General features: G+C 39.9%; 2 protein-coding genes and 1 long non-coding RNA gene across 3 annotated transcripts; 1 reads left to right on the top strand and 2 right to left on the bottom strand.

Moving 5' to 3' along the window:
* Positions 1–688: 688 nt before the first annotated feature.
* On the bottom strand, positions 689–1,376 carry LOC115669703 (uncharacterized). Its single transcript, XR_008815928.1, has 2 exons — positions 1,247–1,376; positions 689–802 (listed from the first exon to the last, which is right to left on the bottom strand). It is a non-coding gene; the product is annotated as an uncharacterized LOC115669703 (long non-coding RNA).
* Positions 1,377–3,420: 2,044 nt separating this feature from the next.
* On the bottom strand, positions 3,421–16,342 carry LOC130135378 (pseudouridine kinase-like). Its single transcript, XM_056304372.1, has 8 exons — positions 16,208–16,342; positions 15,588–15,717; positions 14,222–14,469; positions 10,205–10,339; positions 9,998–10,112; positions 9,797–9,879; positions 4,122–4,686; positions 3,421–3,702 (listed from the first exon to the last, which is right to left on the bottom strand). The coding sequence occupies exons 1-8, from the start codon at positions 16,340–16,342 to the stop codon at positions 3,647–3,649; spliced, it is 1,467 nt and encodes a 488-aa protein (XP_056160347.1). The 3' UTR covers positions 3,421–3,646.
* A 1,158-nt stretch (positions 16,343–17,500) lies between these two features.
* LOC130135392 (UPF0496 protein At4g34320-like) lies at positions 17,501–21,567 on the top strand. Its single transcript, XM_056304407.1, has 4 exons — positions 17,501–17,632; positions 19,869–20,357; positions 20,628–21,012; positions 21,268–21,567. Exons 2-4 carry the CDS (start codon positions 19,873–19,875, stop codon positions 21,565–21,567), a joined length of 1,170 nt encoding a protein of 389 aa, XP_056160382.1. The 5' UTR covers positions 17,501–17,632; positions 19,869–19,872.
* Positions 21,568–24,030: the final 2,463 nt, after the last annotated feature.

The following is a 24,030-nucleotide window of genomic DNA, read 5'->3' on the forward strand; positions in this document are numbered from 1 at the left end:
AAAGTATCATACCGCAAGCCCTCCCAACGGTTAAACGAACAGATATTGATGCATGACCCGTGTCGAGTAATTAAAAAAATCGAGATAAACATACAAATTGTGAGGAAAAGATAATTCTACGACATACAAGCTTACAAGATTGATGTAATGTCCTCTCCTCGGAGAAGCATAGTTGGTGCACAGCATTATCACTGATATAATAAGCAAGCTGAGATTAACATCTATAAGAGTCCTCAAACACAGGCAATCCATTGCAATAATTCAACACTGGTCTTTACACCAAAATCTACACATGCAGTGCAGTTTATCATACTAATCCGTCCTCTTGTCAAAGTTCAAGAGATCAAAGAGATCGATACCGTCGCTCGGAGTTAATGGCATGTAGCAAGGTCTGTCACTAGGTCCGTCGACATGCTGATGGTCATCATAAGACAAGAGTTGCTCTTTGCATGGTCGAGGCTGCTGATTAGGAGTAGGTACAGTCCGGTCTGGTAAATTAGAATTCGATGTGTCGTTCAGAATGTCCGGTTCAATAGTAACTCTTGGAGATGCCTGAGCCCAAAAAAAAAAAAAACAGAACAGTACTCGAGCTTTAGTTTAGTTTAGATATATCTGTAGATCATAAGTTGCTTTGGGTTAATCTAAAGCAACATTTGCTCACCGTGCACTAATTGCTTGTGTTCCTTCATTTTGGGAATCATTCAGCTTATTGAGGCCGCTTAAATCGGTTGACGTACTCGCTTTTGCTGACTTTGCTTTCTTACTTTTCCTGTTTATTATGCTCACAGAGAACCAACGCCATCTACAAAGACAAAATGGTACCGGGGATGAGTTTCAGATAACTGAAATTCCATTGTTACACGAAAGTATTTTATGCACGATATACATCGTGCGTCACTTATCAAAATTGATGCAATTTAAATTTCAAGAACAAATTGTCCCCTTTGTTGCTGCAGAATCACTCTATTTTTGGCAGTATGACCATCACTAGTCACTGGAACTAAAACACCAGTGATGAATCTATCACATAAAATGACTATTGGTAAGGTTGGTGTCTCAATCTTCCTCATGAAATTCTACGAAATACAATAGGAAAATTTCCACTTTGAAGATACTAGCGTTCGATATACTGCTGGAATTGGAGGTAAATCGCACTTAAATCGTGGGACATAGGGAGGAGCTAGCCAATCATGAACTCAAAGAAGCTGAATGAGGAACACATGTAGAGAAATGAAATCAAGTTTACCTGCACTTGTAACCATGTTAGAGATGCTCAATTAGGGGAAGCAAAAGAAGAGCAGTCAAATATTGGGTCCGAAATTTCACCATCCGAAACATTCGAATTAGGTAATATTCGTGCATGACCACATCAGTCTCATGGCCCTTGGTTGTCGACCTTCGGTTGTCGACCTTCATAGTAAACCGAAATCCTCTTGGTCCCCATTGGCTTAGCGGTGTCTGGTGCTCATGTAACGTGTCTGTTACTTGTCTCTTTCCAAAATCCGCACTCGGTCTTCCTCTTACAACCACGGGGACAAAAGAAGAAACTCTTGCGTTAATCCAATGGTCCACTTGATAATGATACAAGCAACTATTGTTTAATGTTAGTTCACTAAGGTGTTATAGGCAACTACCAATTTCCATACCATAAGAGCATAGAGAAATAGAAAAACACTAAGGGCTAAATGTAAGTTGTCATCACATAGGATAAATAAATCCTAAGGCTCCCAGTTGCAGATGTATAGCTCCGGAATTACGCATTTGGTTTCCATTTCTCCTTCGAGCTTTTTCGTCAATCAATGACCAATGAGTTCGTCCTCCGTTGGTTTGAATCTGAGTCCCTCTGGCCACCCCTCCGTTGATGCTGCCATGGTATATGCTTGCAATCTAACATTCAATTCTGCAATATAAAAAGAAGGAGAAGAGGAGAGAATGGGACTGGAGAATAAGCAGAGGAAGAGAACAGAAACAGAGGAAACAGAGCTTTCTCTTGGCTTGGCTTTGCTTGAGAGTGTCGACTCCAGACACTTTCAAGTGGGTCAATTTATAAATACAAAAGACAAGCACTTTAGAGAAGGAAAAAACAGTTCAAGTGGACCCAACCTCAAGCTCAAGACGACGACGTTTCCACTAACACCAGCTTCTTTGAAGTCCACGAGGCTATTTAACTTTGTTACTGCGACCCATCTGGTTGTTTTAATCAATGGAAAAATATGAAAGCTTATAGCTTCATGACCTCGTATATGCATGATTAAGCTTTTATCTTCCAGAGGAGTGTGAACTTTGTGGGGAAATAAATTCTAGGGCAGGCTCGTATACTTTAGCAAAAGTTAGATAGATGTTCTTGACTCAAAAGTTTAAATTGCATCATAATCTATGCCATCGATTTTATTTCGGCACCCCTGTTTTTTTTTCTATAACTGGATGATTCTCCGGCCGTTATACAAGTTCCCCTACATCGTTTTCTTTGAATCGATATAGCTCTTCTTGCATACTTCAATTCAATTTCCATCCTACAGTGCTTCCTCCAAATCCTTTGGTTCTATATCGGATGGGAACGTCATGGAGTTCTGGAGGATGATCTAGTCTCGATTCCTTCTAAGACATCTCCGAGGATTTGCTCCTTTGAATGATTCGATTTGAACTCCCAATCTTTGCGGATAGGTGCAGAGTCAGTGACCTGTTCCTCTTTTTGGCTTCTTTGCTTCTGTAGAAGCTGCCGCATCTGTATTTTGGGTGGGTTCTTTATTTTCCACAGCTTCTACAAACTTATGAGAATCTTCAAATTGGCTATGGTTGCCATTTTGCCAACCGATTCATTTTCCTTTTTCCAATACTTAGTTTTATTTTCATTTGATTTTGCCACATCATGATATAATACGTGGAAAATATATATTAACTAAATATAAAAAATCACTTGAACAATGTTTTATTTGATAAATAACAAGTTGCCTCTTGCATTGCCATGTATATTTTTCAATAAAGCTACCGACCAAATATTATAATCAATTGTGAACAATAGAGCATGATCTGTTGGCACACACCATCGATGTATATCAACGCAATGTACCTAACCCGAGATGAGTTTGGTCTACTTTATCTAAGAGATTGAGAGTCTCGTTACTTCAATTATGATAATGGGAAATATCATTCACCATTCGAGTTGGAACTTAGATGGCGAGCCTCACAAATCAGAGGTAAAATAAAAACGCAAGGAGATATTTGCAGGCATCCGAATCTGTAGGGCAGGAGTACGCGTGCCATAGCAACCAAAACATCACACTGGATGAAACATACAGATAACTCTGAGACCCCGGTTCTCTACTAAATATACTCAATCAAGGCATTTGTCCTGCTGGAAGAAGAAATTCAAATGAGTAGAGAATTTATTGGAACTGTAAAATGTTTTATGGACACATCTTGATTGGAAGGATTCATCTACTAATGGAACTGATGCAGTAACAGAAACTGAACACTGTACATGTGTCAGTATCTCAACTCTACTTGTAGAGTATATATTCTACACCACCAATGTACCAAACGAAAAGTCCAAAAGCAAAAGAAGTCAAACGGCAAAGAGCAGTCTCTGAGTCCAATTCTGCACCAGTTACTTGACGATCGTCATCATCTTGAAGCTGGCAGCAGTTCACAGTGGTCCATCATAAACAACCTTCGCAGCCGAGTAAACCAACCGAGCATCATCTGCCGAGGAAGGGTTGGCACAATCATTCCTGGCCTCATTACATATTATTACTTCACATCCATTTCAAAAAGACTAGGAATCCAGCATCAAGATTAAACTAACGAAAGCCTTTTTGATTTATTCCGTTCGTGTCTGGAATAGGCAATATAGTGCAAAATGTACCTCTATAGCATTCTCAGCACATTCATTAGCTTGTTCCTATTGAAAGAAGATATCATGTTCAGAACCAGCCTCTACATGTTGCGCGATTGCTTTCCTTGATGAGTCGCACTCGTTTCCATTACACCAATTTGTTTTATACCCACTCTACTGAAATTATTAAAATTAACACAGCAAAAGAAGTAGAATCAAACCAAACTGATATAATATCCAAGAATGCATAAATTCCCTGCTGTCTCTATTGAAAGAATATTCATACCTGCAACTCCAATTAGATCAAACGTCAAGGGTACGTTCGAATCTGCCTTGACAGTGGCTTTTGCTGCTGCAATACCAACTGAGATGGCTTGTATAATGTTCAAACCTTCACATATTGATGCAAGTGTAGCACCCACCAAACAATCGCCAGCCCCAGTAAGCTTCTTAACAGATGCAGGAAGGCCAGGAAGATGCAAAGCAAAGAGATGAGAGGTTCCCTCGATCTGTCTGGCATCATGAAACTTATGTGAAAGGCAATTAGGTGAGATCAGTCTGTGCAGTTCTGAACTTACACCAAGTGTTTGGGGTTTCTCCACAACAGTTCTCGTCAAAATAGACCCCTCTTTAGAGCATAGAAATACTCCTCGTGCGCCTATGGTTACAACTACAATTTTTACGCCCTTCTCAAGCAAAAGAATTATTGCAGGTTTTAGCATTTTGATGAGCGATTCTGGAGGACAGTTCTTTTCGCTCTTATAACTTTCGCTCGAACAATATAACTTTCCAGGAGATAGTGCATCTGCCATTGCAAAGAGCTCATCTTCATTTGGAGATACATAAGTTACCTGCAAAGAGCCCACTTTGTCAGTAGCAGATCTGCAATATGAAGCTTTCAGAATTTAGGAACTGCTTAATGCCACTCTTAAACTATGCCCATGTGAGCTGAATTTTGTTTATCCTAATGCCATATTGTTTTCATAACTGAAAAGGATGCCAAAACCAAGAAACCAACTATATAAACCAGTAACACTTTATTTCATTGCCTGATCGATAGGAACTTGATGCGGTCAATTTTTACTCAAAAATGAGATCTTGTCAAAGTTTAACAATATCACAAACATGAATCAATTGTGTGTGATGTATGGTTTATAATTTCCTAGTTGAATTAAGAAAATATTATGTGTGTATCACACTTAAGTGTATTCACTATGGAAAAGTTTCCTTCAACTCATCTAGACTGCAAATTAATATCCTAGTGGAAGAATAACATCACCAGCCATCCTGACTACTGGAAATATTATCACCAGGCTATGAATTTGACATACATTATTAACGAAAGTTTATGCAAAGCCACTAAATTTTGTTTTGATATGCTACATGCAGATTCTCCAACCTAAACAACGACTTCACCATTTTCCTACATAGCCATACGGATGGTAAGCAATTCTATGAAATATGTTGAAAACAACTGCTTTATTCATTTTCCAGCGTACATAACTAATGGTCTGAGTAAATCAATTTGAAGCACTAAACTTTTTTCATCTGTTTACACCAAAAAATGGCCAACTTGTCGACATGGTTCGTTTGTGCCAAACATCATCAAGGGACACGTGGCGGAGACTTGAGGTAACGTGGAAGCAAATATCATCAAGTTGCCAACATAAGGGACATCATGTGTATATATTTACACCAAAAAATGACCATTTTTTGGGTATTATTGACAAGACTGGTCACGACTTCATCAAGGAAATTTCAGTTCTGCGCTAGCTCGGGAAAATGGTCATAACTTCTTTGAGACAGATCGGATTGACCTGATTCCAAAGCCAAAAGAACGAAGACTCCTGGATCTACAACTTTATGTTTTGAGTTTTCTCAGAAAATTACTGTAGAAGCCATCAAGGTTAAAGGAAGTCGACGGTCGTGACTTCATCTTGTCGATACTTTGACGAAATTGCAGTTCTGCGCTAGTTCGGGAAAATGGTCATAACTTCTTCAAGACAGATCGGATTGACTTGATTCCAAAGCCAAAAGAACGAAGACTCATGGATCTACAACTTTTATGTTTTGAGTTTACTGAGAAAATCACTGTAGAGTTTTCGACATTAAGAGGAAGTCGACGGTTGTGACTGGTTGGAGATGCAGAAAGAAGAAGTAACCGTCAACATAATGGAGTCAAAGCAACCGCCAACGTAGTGGAGTCAAAAAAAGAACCGTTAGGGTAGTGGATTCAACGTAACTGTTGGAAACCACTAAGGAGCAAACATGCGTATTTTGAGAGAACAGTTACTTGGAACCATGATTATGAGGAAGTTATCACTTGTGGACAACATCGTGAGATAGTTATCTTGAAAGCAGAATCATGGCATCACATGGACATGAAGACAAGATTTTCGGAATGGAAGAATATGGGCACAACTGTTGAAAACTGCTAAGGAGTAGTTACCACACGACCATTATAAATATCACCGGCCATCTACCGGAGAGGAAACCCCGACAAAAATCAAACAACATGTTATCTTTCAATTATCTTTACTTTCATGTACTGCACTTTATCTTTCCTTAGCTGTAGCTTTCCGATTCGCGTCGTCGATTAAATTCCGGTGTGTATCTCTATCCCGAGTGTTGCGTCGTCGATTAAATTCCGGCGTTACATCTTTGTGTACGTGTGCAGCTGTATTTTCAAGCTCTGTTGTTGATTAAATTCCGGCACGGTTTGTACATATAGTCCAGTTCGAAGTTCGGAGTAAAAGTTCGCCGTTTTTTCTTGTCTCCCTGGATATTTCCTGTCCGGAGTCGCCACGGAACCCGGTCTCCTCACATTAAGAACCGAAGAACGACTTTCGGTGAATTATATTTCGCCGCGGGAGCATTTTCCGGTGAAACATAATTTTGGCACGCCCGGTGGGACCATTGTGGTTGATTTGAGGAGATACGATGCCGAGAGCAAGGAAACAAGTTGATCCCCATTACGCTGGTGGTAACAACTCATCACCACAACATGAAAATGACAAAGTGGGATGTTTCTGAGTCATCAACTGCACAACCGGTAGCAGAACAAGAGCAAGGTGAAGATGTTGACAACCCAAGACAACTCACTGATGAGCAGAGAATGCAATTACAGCTAGATCCTATGATGTTTGCTTCTATGAGGAGGATTCTCCACGAACATTAGAAGGAAACGATTAACCATATGATAAAATGCGTCATCGATGTGATAAAGCCCATAATTGTCAACACCTTCCAAGAGGTCATCCACGGGCTTGGAACATCAAGTGGTTCAATTGAAGTGCAGGCGAGTCTGGATAATCCTACTCAAGTGATTCATAGTCAAGATCCTCAACAGGTTGAGGTAATACTAGACCAAACGGTGCCACGCATGGAATATGATCCGGTAAATACAAGAGCCATATACAAAAAGCCATATCCAGAGTGGATGGACTCGATACCATATCCAAGAGGTTTTGAAATTCCTAATTTCAACCTTTTTTCTGGCGAAGATGATCAATCGACAGTCGAGCATGTTAGTCGATTCGAAGCACAATGTGGTGATGCATCTCATGCCGATTGTTGGAAGTTAAGGTTATTTCCCTTGTCATTATCCAAGACAGCCTTCACGTGGTACACATTTTTACCGGCTAATTCTATACATTCTTGGGAGCAAATGGAGACAAAGTTCCATAGCCAGTTCTACAGGTTAGTTCACAATGTGTCCATTACTGATTTAGCTGATATTAAGCAATATAGTTATGAATCAGTAGAGCAGTTCATTTCCAGATTCAAGAGGGCTAGAAATAGATGTCTTACTTCACTCCCGGAGAAAGAATTTACAAATTTGGCTTTCAATGGATTGAACTTTAATTTGAGAGAAAAATTTGAAGGCCAAAATTTTGCCGATTTATTCCAATTGGCAACGAGAGTGTCTCAATATGAGCAATTACTTAAGGACGGAGATAGAGGGCCACATGAAGACTTTACTGACGACGTGTCTTTCGAGAAACAAATATGAGCCATATGAGAATATGAAATTCGGCAAAAAAAAAAAAAAAAAAAAATCATATTTGCCGATGACAAGGGGGCATATGATGACTCTTGCTTACCTAATTTAAAAGAATCGAATGATTGATGAATCATTCCATTCTTTTAAAAGGGGCATATGTTTACACCAAAAAATGGCCAACTTGTCGACATGGTTCGTTTGTGCCAAACATCAGCAAGGGACATGTGGCGGAGACTTGAGGTAACGTGGAAGCAAATATCATCAAGTTGCCATCATAAGAGACACATGTCAGAGACATGTGTCATGTGTATATATTTACACCAAAAAATGACCATTTTTTGGGTATTATTGACAAGATTGGTCACGACTTCATCAAGGAAATTTCAGTTCTGCGTTAGCTCGGGAAAATGGTCATAACTTCTTTGAGACAGATCGGATTGACCTGATTCAAAAGCCAAAAGAACGAAGACTCCTGGATCTACAACTTTTATTTTGAGTTTTCTCAGAAAATCACTGTCTAAGCCATCAAGGTTAAAGGAAGTCAACGGTCGTGACTTCATCTTGTCGATACTTCGACGAAATTGCAGTTCTGCGCTAGTTCGGGAAAATGATGATAGCTTTTTCGAGACAGATCAGATTGACCTGATTCCAAAGCCAAAAGAACGAAGACTCATGGATCTACAACTTTTATGTTTTGAGTTTTCTCAGAAAATCACTGTAGAATCCATCAAGGTTAAAGGAAGTCGACGGTCGTGACTTCATCTTGTCGATACTTCGACGAAATTGCAGTTCTGCGCTAGTTCGGGAAAATGGTCATAACTTCTCCAAGACAGATCGGATTGACCTGATTCCAAAGCCAAAAGAACGAAGACTCATGGATATACAACTTTTATGTTTTGAGTTTACTCAGAAAATCACTGTAGAGTTTTCGACATTAAGAGGAAGTTGACGGTTGTGACTGGTTGGAGATGCAGAAAGAAGAAGTAACCGTCAACATAGTGGAGTCAAAGCAACCGCCAACGTAGTGGAGTCAAAAAAGAACCGTCAAGGTAGTGGATTCAACGTAACTGTTGGAAACCACTAAGGAGCAAACATGCGTATTTTGAGAGAACAGTTACTTGGAACCATGATTATGAGGAAGTTATCACTTGTGGACAAGATCGTGAGACAGTTATCTTGAAAGCAGAATCATGGCATCACATGGACATGAAGACAAGATTTTCGAAATGGAAGAACATGGGCACAACTGTTGAAAACTGCTAAGGAGCAGTTACCACACGACCATTATAAATATCACCGGCCATCTACTGGAGAGAGGAAACCCCGACAAAAATCAAACAACATGTTATCTTTCAATTATCTTTACTTTCATGTACCGCACTTTATCTTTCCTTAGCTGTAGCTTTCTAATTCGCGTCGTCGATTAAATTCCGGCGTGTATCTCTATCACGAGTGTTGCATCGTCGATTAAATTCCGGCGTTACATCTTTGTGTACGTGTGCGGCTGTATTTTCAAGCTTTGTCGTCGATTAAATTCCGGCACGGTTTGTACATATAGTCCGGTTCGAAGTTCGGAGTAAAAGTTCGCCGTTTTTCCTTGTCTCCCTGGATATTTCCTGTCCGGAGTCGCCACGGAACCCGGTCTCCTCACATTAAGAACCGAAGAACGACTTTCGGTGAATTATATTTCGCCGCGGGAGCATTTTCCGGTGAAACATCATCAGAATATTTTTCTTTTTGCTCTCCGTCAGTCAGGTGCTAAGGATGATGCTAATCAACTACTCCATTAGCAATCGAGTCAGAAATTTGAGATTGAAAGACATTATGTCGTGACTTCCATAAAATGTATTATTGAGCCTATCCGATTGTTTATCAACTTCAGACTTAAACAAGTTTACTCAGCACAGAGAAAATAGCACAAAAGAAAGTAAATGCCCATCACAAGGCGAAGCACTCACATACTTCACAAGAGGAGCAATTTTTTTGGATTTGGCAACTGATACTGGTTCAAACCGCAGAGGAATATTATCTCCCGCAGCCACTGCAAACAAAATTTAAAGAAAAATCAAGTTAATTCTGAAGAGCTTTCTATTGACTCAGAGTAGATCATTTGATGAAGCCAGATGAAAAATCAAACCACGCCGTATGTTTAGAATTACATTGACAAGAAGCTTCAAGAGCACAATCGTTCAGGTTAGCATCAACCATGACTACTGGAGCAGAAGATATCTTGTATCTAAATTGTTGAATCCACTCAGCAGTGAGAAATTTCTCCTGAAGGTCATCAGTGAGTGCATTTATGCATCTTAGAGATAACACAAGTATGCCCGCTCATCCTGATATTTTTTTTAGCAAAATTAACTTACAATTGACTCAAAGCTTGCAACACCGGCAGCTACCTCACCATTTGGATCAAGTACACAGCAGACCACAGCAGTTGTAATATCTTGGGTTTGAAGGATACCTGCCTTGAAATTGCTGAGTTTAAGAACTTCATATAACTTATGCCAAAAAAATAGGAGAGTACCTAGTACTTATTATGACAAAGTAAATAAGAGTGATTAGAAGGATAAATTTGAGCAGTGTACTTAGCTGGCTGTAAAGCTAAATTTACCAAAGTTCCATCACTACAATCTATTTAGGCTGCGCATGGCAACCATTCTGTGCTCGGAAACAGATTCTGCTTAGAAATGATTCTTTTTTATTCCATACCCGGGAACAATTCCTAAGCATTTGAAGGTGTTTGGTAACTGTCCAAAATTTCTATTTTTAGAATAGAAAAAAAAACAAAAATGCATTTGGTAACTACACAAAATTTCTCTTTATTAATAATATTTTGAATTTTTTAATATTTCTTTATTTTCCTTGGCCATGGCCGGTTCCCGGCGCCGGTGACCGGCCACAGGCCAGGGCCGGCGAGGTCGGCCTCGCCTTGGCTGGGTGAGACTCGACCTCGCCTAGAGCTGGTGAGGCCGACCTCGCCGTCGCGGATCCCAGGCAAGGTCGAGCCTCGCCTCGCCATGGCTGGGGCGAGGCCTCGCGTCGCGGCCGTGAGCCGCGCTCACCCGAGCGGCGAGGGGGACCCTCGCCGCCCACAGGCGAGGGCCGCGACGCCGTCGCCGGCCCTGGCCTATGGCCGACAGGGGCAGCGGCAGGCGGGCTGGAAAGAAGAAGAAGAACAAATCAAGAAAAAAGAAGAAAAAAGAAGAAAACCAAAAGAATCAGAAATGAAAAATTTGTTCCAGAATCAAGAAGCTACTTTTTTTTGCTTCTTGATTCTGGAAATAATTTTTTGCAAAAGTGTGCCCAGGCACAAAAAATTTAACAAACGGATTTTTGTTCCCAAACTGATCCTGGGAACAAAAGAACAAAATTTTTTACTGTTTGGCAAGTTGCCAAACAGGCTCTCAGCAGATTTTACTAGGCATGTCAGATAAGCAGTTAAACTGAGCATGTTAACCTTTAATAGGATACCCAGTAGATCTCCAATGCTCCAATAAGCGATTCCCTGACACATAGGGCAAAGGATGATGTTAGCAAAATCATGGGAAGACACAGAAACCTCAATAAGAAAACCGATAAATAAAGAGACGACAAAGAATTTGCCTGCCTCAGCAAGTGGCGTATAACCATGCATGAAGGACGAACAGACATTTTTTTTTTGGTCGAGAAGCACGGACAGACATTCACTATATCAAGGCGGAGCAAATAGAAAGAAGAACATTCTCAAACCTTGGTACCTCAAATACATACAGTTTACTTGCAAATTCTCAATATGAAAAGTGAAGACGACATTTGGCAAAATCCTAATGGCCAATTCCAGTCCCTCACAGACCTCCAAAACGATCTCAACTGGGGACGTCCTCAAAATTTATTGATTCTGATTAGAATCAGGCTGGTATACCCGAATTCCAGTCACAATCAACAGATGATTGTTTAAAAAAACCTATCTTTTCCCCTAAAAATAATTAGGTTTGACAATATACCTTGTGAATCTAAAGGAAAATCTCTCAAATTACAATAGAATCCCGTTCGACCCCCGTAGACATTGTCTTGTGTTTGCAGGTGAGTGAATTCCCTAACGCTTGGATAGGGCAGCATGTTACGTGGTTGGAACGTGGCTTGGGAGGTTGTTGTTGCTTGAAACGGTTTTGTTCTTGTGCACGGTTGCATGACACTTGAATGCAGTAATTTGTGTGATATGTTGATGTTCTTAACCATGTTTGTTGATTTATGAGCTTGTGAGCTTTTCATGTGTACATAGCAACTAGGACTTTATGTACGTGGGTTAAGATAGAGGATAATAAATTGGCTTGTGCGACCCATGATGTGTGATTACTAAATGAAAGAAGAAAACAGTCGTCACATAGCATTGGCGACGATGCCTCAGTTGAGCCGGGATACCCTGGTTGAGCCCGGATGCCTTGGTAAGCTAGCCCTGGGATGTCTTGGTTGAGTCGGGATGCCTTGGTTGAGCCAGAATGCCTAGCATGAAGCTGGATGTCTCCGTTGAGCCGAGATGCCCTGGTTGAGCCAGGATAACGATAAATGAATCTTATATGTGTGCCGGTCTGTGTGTTTATTGATAAGTCGAAGGTTTTCGGATGCCGGAAGGATCCCGGAGGACTCGTCACCCACATATTGAGGATATTTCCGGATGCCATGCCCCGATGGATTTCGATTGTAAAATAAATGAATTCACGTGTGAATATTTTCAGGTATTTTTGCATGCCGATTGTTTGCGAGGCTTCACGTGTAAATTTTCTTCTATATTTTTATGTGACCGGATAAATGTGAGCTTTCATGTAAACATAGCAAGGGCAAGGTCAAAGTCTTTGCCATTGATTTATCATCAACATAAGGCAGGGACAATAATTATATGTGTTAGTACGACGGCGAGGCATCATCCTGCACGACTATTAGTGAATTTACTCATTGAGTTTTCAACTCACTCCAGTTGTTTTTCATGTTTTTAGGATGAGCTCAGTGTCCCCGGTTTGTTTTGGTGTACTCGTCAAGATGGAAGTTGACGTAGAGGAGTTAAGATTAACCTCGGCCTTCGCTTGTGATGTAACTAGATATGGTTTGTACGTGGAACGGCCCGTAGAAAAGGGCTTGTGAAATATGTTTATGTAATATGGCAATAGTGTGTTTTGTCTATTGTGCTTTCCCTGATTTCCAGCTATTATTTTGTTTGGGAGTTCGTTTGTACACGTTTGCGCATGTGCTTATTAATCAGATAAAAGAAATGGGATGGCAACGAGCCTAGAACATCGTATTAATAACCCCGAGGTGAGAGGACGTTATAGATATGATTAATAAACCGTTGAGTTCACATTAAATCCGAACTTGACATAGACGCAAAAGCAATAATGATGAACCTTACTTTGATGAACTTGCCATCTACTAGTAAAGTGAGATTAACTATGAACCAATTCGAATGAACACATGCATCTCTCCCTTTTGCTCTTGAAATTCTCTCAAGTTGAGTTAGGTTCTCGCATATCTTTTGTTTTCAAATTTTTTTTCTATCTATTTAGTTACCAAAATTCTCGTGCTTTCAACGTAAGTCCCGACTCCCTTGTTTTCAAATTTATAAAAAAGCATGCTAAGACGTGTTGTAGAACAACATCAAAAGATGCATAAATCGAAGCACAATTAGCAAAAGGACAAAAGTAAAATCAAAACCACAAAAGACAAAATATATCTGAAAACTCAAGACGGAAAAAACCACATGAGGAGAGAGTCGGGTTTCATTATCTTCAGCAATAAGTACAAGAGTACAATCCAAAAAGTCAAAAAGCTACTTGGTGAGTCACAAAATCTAAAGATCTAACAAGAAGAAAGGAAGAATAAAGAATGGAGAGAATATGGAGAGTAGAGTCGGAGATGTGTTGTGTAATAAATCCCTTTTATAGTCCCTCTTCAAAAACCCCTAAAACAAATGTGCATGGTCCAAAATGCCCTTGTCACAAATTTGAAAGTCAAAACTCAACAAATATCCTCTTTGACTTTAAATCTCCGGAAGAGAGTTATGCCAAATGCCACAAGACCTCTTGCTCTTACCACCAAGAGTGACCACACAAGGCCACCCCTCACAACGGTAGAATCGACAAGACATACTCCTAAGCTTACGTGAGCGTACTTTGTGTAGGAAACAAGGGATTAAATGCCACCACCTCCACCTAAGCAACTGAAATGATAAAAACGCCAATTAAGTTTGAGCAATGCTCGTACTTGGTTAAGGGAACTAGTTTAGTCAACATATTTGCCAGATTATCTGCCATAGATACTTTATTCACCATAACCGTACCCTTAGCAACCTCTTCACACACAAAGTGATACCGGATGTCGATATGTTTTGTTCTCTTGTGATACATTACATTCTTGGTCAATTGGATTGCACTTTGGTTATCACAAAAGATAACGGAGGCTCCCTCCTGCTTCATCCCAAGTTCTGTAATCACACGCTTCAACCAAAGAGCTTCCTTTGCCTCTTTCATTGCTGCCATGTACTTTGCTTCGGTGGTAGACAAAACAGTCGTGTCCCACAAGATTGCTCTCCAACTAACCGCGAAACCACTAGGAATAAAACATAACAAGTTAAAGATCTCCTTTTTATCGAGATCACCTGCAAAGCCAAAATCAACAAAGCAAACAACCGAATATGTCCCGTAAAAAAACCACATCTAAGGTACCCCGGATGTACCGAAAAATCCATTTCACGGCTTTCTAGTGAGCTTTACCCTGATGTGTCATATACCTGCTCACAACACTAACTGCCGAGGAAATGTTTGGATAAGTGCAAACCATAACATACATAAGATTACTTGCAACACTAGAATATAAAACTCGAGACATCTCATCTTCCTCTTCTTTGGTTTTTGGCAACAAAGAAGCCGAAAGCCAAAAATGGAACGTTAAAGGAGTATTATAGGATTTGGCATTCTTCATTCCAAAACACTCCAACACTTTCTCAATATACCTCTTTTGCGAAAGGTATAACTTCCCAAATTGTCTGTCTTTACGAATCTCCATACCTAGAATCTTCTTGTCACCTCTAAGATCATTACATCTCAAACTCCTTGCTAAGTTGTATCTTCAACCATTGTATCTAACATGTTCTTCGCTGCAAGAAGCATGTTGTCCACATACAACAATAATAAAGTATCACGTAATCTCTTATAGTACACACAGTTGTCATGCGCACTCCGCAAGTGGCCATGACTCAACATAAATCTATCAAACCTCTTGCACCATTGCCGTGTAGATTGTTTGAGACCATACAAAGAGTGTTTGAACCTGCAAATGTGATCTATTTTACCCTTAACAACGAATCCATCTGATTGAAACATAGAGATTGTCTCCTTGGGCTCGCCATGCAGAAATGGGGTATTGACATCAAGTTGCTCAAGTTCTAGATCATAAAAGGGCAACTAACGCGAGCAACACGTGAATGGAATTATGTTACACAACTGGAGAGAACGTTTCATTGGAGTTGATCCCCTCCTTCTAACTAAAACCCTTCGCTACCAAACGTGCCTTGAATCTTCATCTTCAAACCCTAGGATTCGCTCCTTTCTTTTGAAGACCCACTTGCATCCAATAGCTCTTTTACCCTTAGGTAATTTGACAAGATCCCAAGTTCGGTTCTTATGAAGAGACTCCATCTCTTCATTCATCGCAACAAGCCACTTCTCAGATTTAGAACAAATAGTAGCTTCACAGAATGTAAAGGTTCTTCAATACCAACATCTTTAGCAATTATAAGAGCATAAGCTACCCAATCAGTGAAGCCATATCTCTGGGGAGGCTTAATTTGCCGTTTAGCCCTCCCTGCAGCCAAGGTATAAGGTTGTTCATCTTCTTGTACATCATCCTTGATCAAATTTGAGTCTTGTGGCTCAGTCACTTTCTAGCTAAAGAGAGACATCTTCAAATGTTCTCCATTGATGCTTCACATGAAACTATTAATGTTTTTGCAATTCAACCTCTCTCATTCTACATGACTAGTCGTGTCTATCCTGCATTCCTGCATTATTTTCACATGATACTCTCCTAATATTTTGGGCTAGGTTCTCCATGTTATTCACAGAGATGGATGTCAACCCAAATTACAGAGACTAACACTTGTTGGATTACTCCTAGAACTTCGATAATTGTCCCAAATGGACCAAATTAGAAAACTCCCACCTCTCTTTCAATTGAAATGTTGACTAAGAGCACAAAATGTGATGCACAATTTGACATTTTTTAGCAGCATCGACAGATTTCATTTCTTAAGCTCGCATCACAAGCAAGGTAAACAGCCCACAAAAGATTTTATCAAACCGAATGAGAATGAACAAGCAGAAGAAAAATAAACTTACTTTGCCAGGGGTTAAGGTTCCAGGAGCAGGAGGAGAGAGGGGTAGGGCGTGAATGTCCAACACCATACCACCGATTATCACAGCTTCTCTACCATCTCTAAGGCATAATTGCTTGGCTCTCGGTACAATCTTCATCATCAACACTAGAAACAAAAAAATTCATGATATTACTGAGCATCAATTACATCGACCATTTTCCGCACACGAAACAAAACTAGACACACGCGGAGAGAGAGAGAGAGAGAGAGAGAGAGAGAGAGAGAGAGAGAGAGAGAGAGAGCATACTAACCGGGTGAAAAAGGGAGATCGCATAAGAAGCTTGTGGTGAAAGATGATGATATAGAGACTGAATCCTCCTCTAAGCTCTGCTTTCCACAGCCATCCCTCCGTCGCTCTGTTGCTTAGAACTCAGTACTCACTATCTCTGGCTTGTTTTATGTGAAGAAAAACAGGCAGAGACAGAGACAGAGAGTGTGGGAGTGACCTTTGACGTTAAAAATGTGGCAATTTTATTATTAATTACTAATAGCTTACATGTAGGTAGTGGGATTCAATAGGTGAACTCTAGTTCCTATATTGAAAATCCTCCAACGTCCTAACCAACAGTGGTTATCCTCTTTTAAGAAGCTAATTGCTCGGTCATGAAAGTCAAGAGAGAATGATCAAGGAGGGCTAGTTTCTTTCCGCCTCCATATTCTCTGAAAAACATAAATGGCGCATCACATTTTCGTAACACTTGTTGAGAATAATTGGTCTATTGAAAAAATGGAGGTAATTTTCTTTTTGAGCCTTCGTTAATTCACATTTAGATGACGCAGCTTTCTTTATTGCTCACATATGATCCCAGCCATTTCACATTGATTTCATCTATCACTTCATCCAAGTTTACTAGGATGATATTAATTACACGTAGTAGTCTACAATGAGAACAATCAAATAGCAACAAAAGGGGGGAAAAATCTCCTTGACCCAACATAAAGAAAAAGATTATTCTGTGTGGCAACATTGAAGTTGCTGCCTGGACATATGGCATTGAACATCATCCTTTTAATCACTCAAACGTATAATTAACTTTTCAAAAGAATATAGTTTCCCATGAAGATTTTGCTCATGTGTTTTTCCATTTGTACATGATTTTGCTCTCTCTCTCTCTCCCTTAATCGAATCATTTTTTCTCCATTTGAAATGTCTAGCACTTGTCCCTTTTTATCAACCGCTCACTTCATGGTCTAGAATTCAGCGTCTTTAGTGGGCAGAGCACCACCACACCAGACGATCCACCATCGCGTGCAACCACACGCATCATCATCACCCTATCAATCCGCCGCCACTGCTCGGCGGAGTTCACATCTCGCCATAAATGCCCTTGCTGGAGGAGCTACAGAGTCTCATCACTAACTTGAACCCCTAAAGCAAAAACCACAGGTACTGGCAACAAGAGAGAAATAGGAAAGCAACTAAAACTAAGGAAAAAGCATGTTCTTTCATAAACATAATTTTTTCCTTTTGATAAGATATGACATGCTAAATTCTAATTTCGGGAAAAAACAAGATGCACAGCATAATTACCTAGAAGATATAAGAAGTAATCTCTCTAGGAAAAATAAAAGGAGGTATAATACAAGTCAACATATTCTATCTCTAACACAATTCAGTTAACACAAAAGGAAAATCGGTTGTCAAGGTTTTATACTGGCAAGCATCCAACAACTAAAGGGGTAATCCGCATTATATCTAGGCTTTTTATCATGTGATAAATACGGAAGTATCATAATGTCTGCCTGATCAAGTAATCTATATTACAACTCTCTGTACAAATGTAACACGGAACAGCTTGGGTGTCGACGGCTTGTCTCTAAACCTAGCTTCTCGGTATCTTCTCGAGAATAGAAAATGCTGATCTGGCATAAGCATTCTCAGTAACTGCATGAGCATTCTCGGTAACTATGCCCAATATTTAGCTTCCTTCGCACACAATCTATATGGTTGGGATCAAGTTCATCCTTGAATATGACAATCTATAAAACTCACATGAAAGGGTGCGTCATCTCCACAACATTCAACAAACTATCTTGCCCTCTCTCTTTCTCTCTTTTCCATCTTCTGTCCCCGTAGCAGTCAATTGCAAGAAGCAGCTCATCTAGGTAAGGAAAACTCCAACTTATAATCAATGGTGCAAAAAGAGTTAGCAATCTTGCTTGTTTGATTGTATTCCCGTTATGATTTTAGATCTTGTAGAGATTGTGGTATCTTAACTTTCTGTTGATTATCATGCAGGCTAGGTATATGAGAAGGCCCTCATGAATTTTCAAAAATTCATGACCACATTTGATTATAACTCATAGAACTCCCTTGTTGTGGTTGAAAATGTGTGTATTAGCCCATTTCGATAGGATGACTCTCGGAGACCCTAGAAATGATTTCTTTTGGGGCATCTTCATGATCTAAGCACTAGAAAATCACCTAATACATAGGCAAGAGGCGGACCCTTATGCTCGGCTGCTGTTTGTTATGTGCTACCCTACGATTATGAACATTCATAGTAAACATCATATAGATTTCATTCAATTCATTTTTCCATCTGAGATTACATTTAGCTGGCTTGGTTATCGGAGTATGGTGGTCGGTGGATGCGCATATCAGTTCGCAAAGTGAGAATTGAATTGTTCTTAGGGTTGGATGAACATTCTGAATGGTAATTTTGTGAGAAATGGCTATCTTCTTAATTACATGATGATAATAACTTTTGGGATTTTTTTGTATGACATTTTCCTCAATTATGAAGATTAGTTTCACCTCGTTTTAGCAACATGCCTCGTGTGAAAGTTCCCACCTTTTTGTTAAAGTTCTATCGAATCCAAAAAATTGGATAGGAAAATATATTTTTCCGTATTTATAATAAAAAAAGAAAAGGTGTACTAAATCTCTTAAGTCGTCTTATTTTTTTTATTGTCTGGATTTCTCAATCGATGAACTCTTTTTTTCATTGAACTTCGAAAAATTCGTTATGATTTTTCTCTATTTCTCAAAAAGATCAAGATAAAGCTTTTAATTTTTTCGTGGACCCTTTTTTAATTACCGCTAAGTAATTGCTCCTAAACAAAAAAAAATGTGAATTTCGTGTTGTTTTAGCTACTTAAGTATAGGACATGGACTTTGTTAATCTTATTACTCAAGTCATTTAGTGAAAGTATGTTCTTTTTTCTTATTGAACCAATGGAGCAACCCCAGAATCAAATCATACTCGTATGACATTTTCTTGCATAAAATGTGTCTCTTAGCATGTGAGAAGGGAGTGAATCTCATCAAAATTATCTAATTCTTGTCCTCAACAGCACATGTGACACGTAAACCATGCATTGTGATAATGCATGATTGGTTATGTTCATCAACATAGATAGACTTGGTTCTCGAATTAGAGTTTAATGTTATGGTTTTGAGTCTTTATATGATTGCCTGTTATGGGCCTGTACTGGTTATTGCTGTTGTAATAGTTTAACTTTTGGGACATGCGACCACCGTCTTCTGACAAAGTTCGGAATTCCTTCCCATGCTCTTCCTTTCAATTTCCTTTTTGCATGCTCTGAAATTTCTAAGGGACATAAACTTCTGTGACTGCTTCATTTTTTCCTTTTCCTAAACCTCGCGATCTCACCTGAAGGTCAATGGCAAACTCCAACACCAGAAGAAACCCTCCAGCGGTTCCCTCATCAACAGACGCTAATTCAATACCCAAAGTCCCGTACCCAAAGGAACTCATCAGCTCGTACCGAATAGCGTGGGAGTCTGACCCGGATTTGCGAACCTTCGATGCAAACCTCCAAGCACGGACGAACCAAGTCCTCAGCACTCTTGCTTCCGGGGTTGATGTCCGAGCTCTCTCACTGGATTCTCTGAAAGAGATAACCGAGTGCCTCTTGGAGATGAACCAGGAAGTTGTCGAAGTCATCTTGGATAGCAAGAAAGACATCTGGAGAAATCAAGAGCTGTTCGAGCTTGTTGAGGACTACTTCAAAGATAGCTTGCGCACCCTCGATTTCTGTGCTGCCCTTGAGAATTGCTTGAAGCATGCGCGCGATGCCCATTTGCCAATTATCGCTGCACTTCATTGCTTCGAAGAAGGAGATGGGGAGGGGCGTTACAGGTACATGTATCTCAGTTCTCAAGGAACTTCATTTCGAGCACACGTATCCTAGTATATTGGTTCTTGCTAGCCACTATTTTCAATTATTGGCTAAGTCATTCAATCTCCCCTATTTTCTCTATGCATTTGCATTCAACTTCATATCCTAACATGCCAATGATATCGAGTTGATTTCTAAAATTTGATATCCTAACATTATAAGGTTAAGTTGGTGAGGAATATGCATGCTTTTTCTGTTTCACATGAAACTGATGCAGATACCTTGGATAAATTTAGTTACTCGATGATCTTGGAGGAACTGACAAAATTCAAGGAGACCAGAGACCCTTTCCCCAAGGAGTTCTTCGAGATCTTTCCGACGATTTACAAGCAAAAGAGGTCCATGCTCAAGAAGTTGCAAATCAAGAAGAATAAGATTGAGAAGAAGCTCAAGAGCATACAGATGTGGAAGAAAATCTCAAGCATGATACTGGTTGCAACTTTCGCAGCCATTCTGATCTTTTCGGTCATGACTGCTGCGGTGGCTGCTCCGCCAGTCGTTGCTGCCCTAGTGGCTGCAACCGCCATCCCCATGGATGCGATTGGCAAGTGGATTGACTCCCTTTGGAAGAATTATGAAAATGCATTGAAAGGTCAGGAGGAGGTGATCACCTCAATGCAAGTGAGTACTACAAACCTTTTTCCTCACTTTTTGTAATTACAGTGATCATCCCCGTAATTTAGTCAAACCAAGTCAGCATCCATAGTTTTCCCTAGAAATTCTGGCAATTAACATAATGAACATCGTGAGGCTGGCATGATTTTTAAGTAGCTATAATGATGCGAACAATGTCTAGGAGTCCAAAATGCAAGAAACTCTGTAAGAGAAGTCACCATGATTTACATGAATAATTTCTTACAACTGAAAGCTCTACAGGCCGCTTCCTTTCGTGCTCTCAAGGACCTGGACAAAATCAGAAGTATGATTGACCCTTTGGAGGTACAGATCAATGGCCTCTTGCAGAAAGCTGATTTTCCGATTGAGGAGGGAGCAGAAGAAGTAAAGCTCGGAATAGCAGACATCAAGAAGAAGCTGAGAGTAATCATGAAGGAGGTTGAAGGACTGGGAAAGCAAGTCGATATGTGTAGCCGCAAAATCCAGAAATCGAGGATAGAGGTGCTTCAGAGGATTATAAAGCCCCCCACCAATTGCAATGGTGCCCCTATTTTGCTATAGAGACTTGTTGCCAAGTGTTTGTCTTCCTGTGAGGGATGTGCAGTGGACCTCCATTTGCATTGCCTTCTGTCTTCAATAAAGCGGAAGACATCAACATTTGGCATTCGATTTGTTGAATAATCATAATTAAATGCAGCTTTTGGACAGGAACTCTTCAATTCCTAATTGATTAAGCCCTTGTTTTAGTTGCTCTTATGCATAGTTCCATATGGTGATTAAACAAGTTCAGATGACTGACACAAAACTGACCTGTTATATGGAAATGGTAAGGTTCAGGTTCTTCCCAAAAGCAGAAGTTAGTAGCTAGGACAGAATAGTTAAATTTTCGTTGAATTGTGTTTAGAGCTCATTATGTTCGTGAGAAATGTCTGTCCCAGTCTGATGAAAGCTGCATATTCCAAATGAAAGACCAGACAGCAGTAGCTCAGCAAAACAAAAAATATCTGTAGGAAGAAAACGTATGCTACCAATGTTCCTCAATCGGAAAAGTGTCCTCCTCAATAAAACTATTTGGTAAATCCAGACATCTTAAGACAAATTTCATGTTGACAAGAATTAATGGAGGAAGAAATTGCAGATGCTGAATTATTCCTGATCAATGCTTGGCAAAATAAACGGAGCGATTGCCTCTAATGCAAATTTATTAAGGTGAGAATACGTTCCAAGTTGCTTTCTAAGCAACAAAAACTATACGCATAAATAGTCGGTGCTTTCAGATTCCAACTCTCCAACGAAACACCTCTCTGGCGTCATCAACTTTCTATACTAAAAAATTGCGGGAGAAAGACAATAAAAGTCCCAAAAGTTATGTACGGCGCTCATTTTTAGTGCCAAAAGTTTTCGCCGGATTACTTAAGTTCCAAATCAGAGAAAAAACGATCACTTAAATGCCGAAGGCAAGAAATTCCGGTCAAAATTAAGACGTGGCTTTTTTAATTATATTTTTTTATATGAGTTGGCATTATATTTAAAAAATCCCATCCATGTAGACTTGCAAAACGCGGCCGTATCATCAAACGTGGCACCATAGTCCCAAAACGACACCATTTAATGGGTCAACAAAAACGACGTCGCACCAATAATCCCAAAACAACACGGCTCGACAAAAAACGATGCCCTTCCATCCGTCATGTTCAACCCTTGGTCACCGTTGCACCTCTCCCTTTGACAGTCCTCCCTCACTGTCGCCGTCGATTGCTCTCCTGAATCCTCTTGCGCAGTGCTTCCGTCGCACCTCGTTGACTTTCGCCGTTGAACTTCATTGGTCTCCGTCGCACCACCTGCCATCGTGCCCCCATCAAACTAAGTTGACTCTCGCCCCCCTTCCGACTTTTGCCGTTGAACTTCGTCTAGTGGTTGTGGCCCTCATTGTGAAGTTTCATCGCTGCCATGCACTTCCTCTATTTCACCTTGTTTCGTGGCCGAGAGCATCAAAGTGGTTAATTCTCAGCTGAAACTTCATCGCTTGTGTCCATTTTCAATGACAACAAATTCCTGGACCTCTTCTTGTCAGTTTGACGACTGGTGATTGTTGAGGAAAATCTCTAATTAGTTTTGAAAAAAGACAAACAATCTTTTTCTGACCACAATCACACTTAAATTATTTGATGCAGGTAAATACTGAGTCATCAAACTTAGTCGATGAAAGGATTTTGTCATCAGACTCATAATTCCTCGTCAGATTCAATAAGTGTTATTTTTGGCAAGTTTATGCAGGACAGTCAAATTGATATATCAAGATATCCTATTTGGCAATCACAAGATCGTTCCTTAAACACAAAGGACTACACTTATGGAAACCTTGATTTGATTGTATGGGCGATCAAATCACCTGGAGATAATGGTTTTTCTTTTAACGGCTATGCATCTTCTTTTGGGAAGATTCTCCAATAGGTTGATTTGGGGATCAATCCTTTGAAGACTGTCCAACGGATAGATTGGACATAGAGGAGTATAAAAGGAGTGCAAACATCGTACAAGTTGAACAACCAGAATCGAGAATTCCAAAGTCTGAATAGAGCTTCGATCTTACATACATGTGATTACTGTATTCGACGATGTGACTTCAGAAAGAAAATTACTTGAGTGAAGAGTGTACATGATAGTGTAGTCTATCATCTGAGAAGCATTGCTCTTGTAATCTTTTGGTGATTCAATAGTGAAACACAGCCAACATGCTGCCAGCGTGGAGAGTGGATATAGGCTTAATAAAGCCGAACCACTATAAAGATCTGTGTGCAGTATTCTCTATCCCTAATCTTTCATTTATTATTGCTGACATTATACTGCATACATATCTATCAAACGAGTTCGTCAAAACATCATCTTAGTTATCAGACGCAATCATCTGACGACAACTTATATACAAGTTTGTCATACGCATCCATCTGATATTGATCATACTAGTTATTGACCTCGACTATATTCATTCCGCAGGTTTAAATCATCTAATTTGGTAAAATC

This window comes from Syzygium oleosum, unplaced genomic scaffold (genome assembly GCF_021117445.2).
Source record: "Syzygium oleosum isolate NSW1041296 unplaced genomic scaffold, Sole_v2.1 Sole_v2.02, whole genome shotgun sequence".
NCBI classification, from domain to species: Eukaryota; Viridiplantae; Streptophyta; class Magnoliopsida; order Myrtales; family Myrtaceae; genus Syzygium; species Syzygium oleosum.

Bases quoted from the DNA above. Each gene is read 5' to 3' on its own strand.
- LOC130135378 (XM_056304372.1), bottom strand. From the start codon at position 16,342: ATGAAGATTGTACCGAGAGCCAAGCAATTATGCCTTAGAGATGGTAGA. The intron at 15,718-16,207 runs GTAAGTTTATTT...AATTTGATCAAG, and splicing joins GAACCTTAACCCCTGGCAAA to GATGATGTACAAGAAGATGA. The intron at 10,340-14,221 runs GTAATGTATCAC...TTTTGGCATAAG, and splicing joins CAATCCAATTGACCAAGAAT to TTATATGAAGTTCTTAAACT.
- LOC130135392 (XM_056304407.1), top strand. From the start codon at position 19,873: ATGGCAAACTCCAACACCAGAAGAAACCCTCCAGCGGTTCCCTCATCA. The intron at 20,358-20,627 runs GTATCTCAGTTC...GGATAAATTTAG, and splicing joins GAGGGGCGTTACAGGTACAT to TTACTCGATGATCTTGGAGG. The intron at 21,013-21,267 runs GTGAGTACTACA...AAAGCTCTACAG, and splicing joins AGGTGATCACCTCAATGCAA to GCCGCTTCCTTTCGTGCTCT.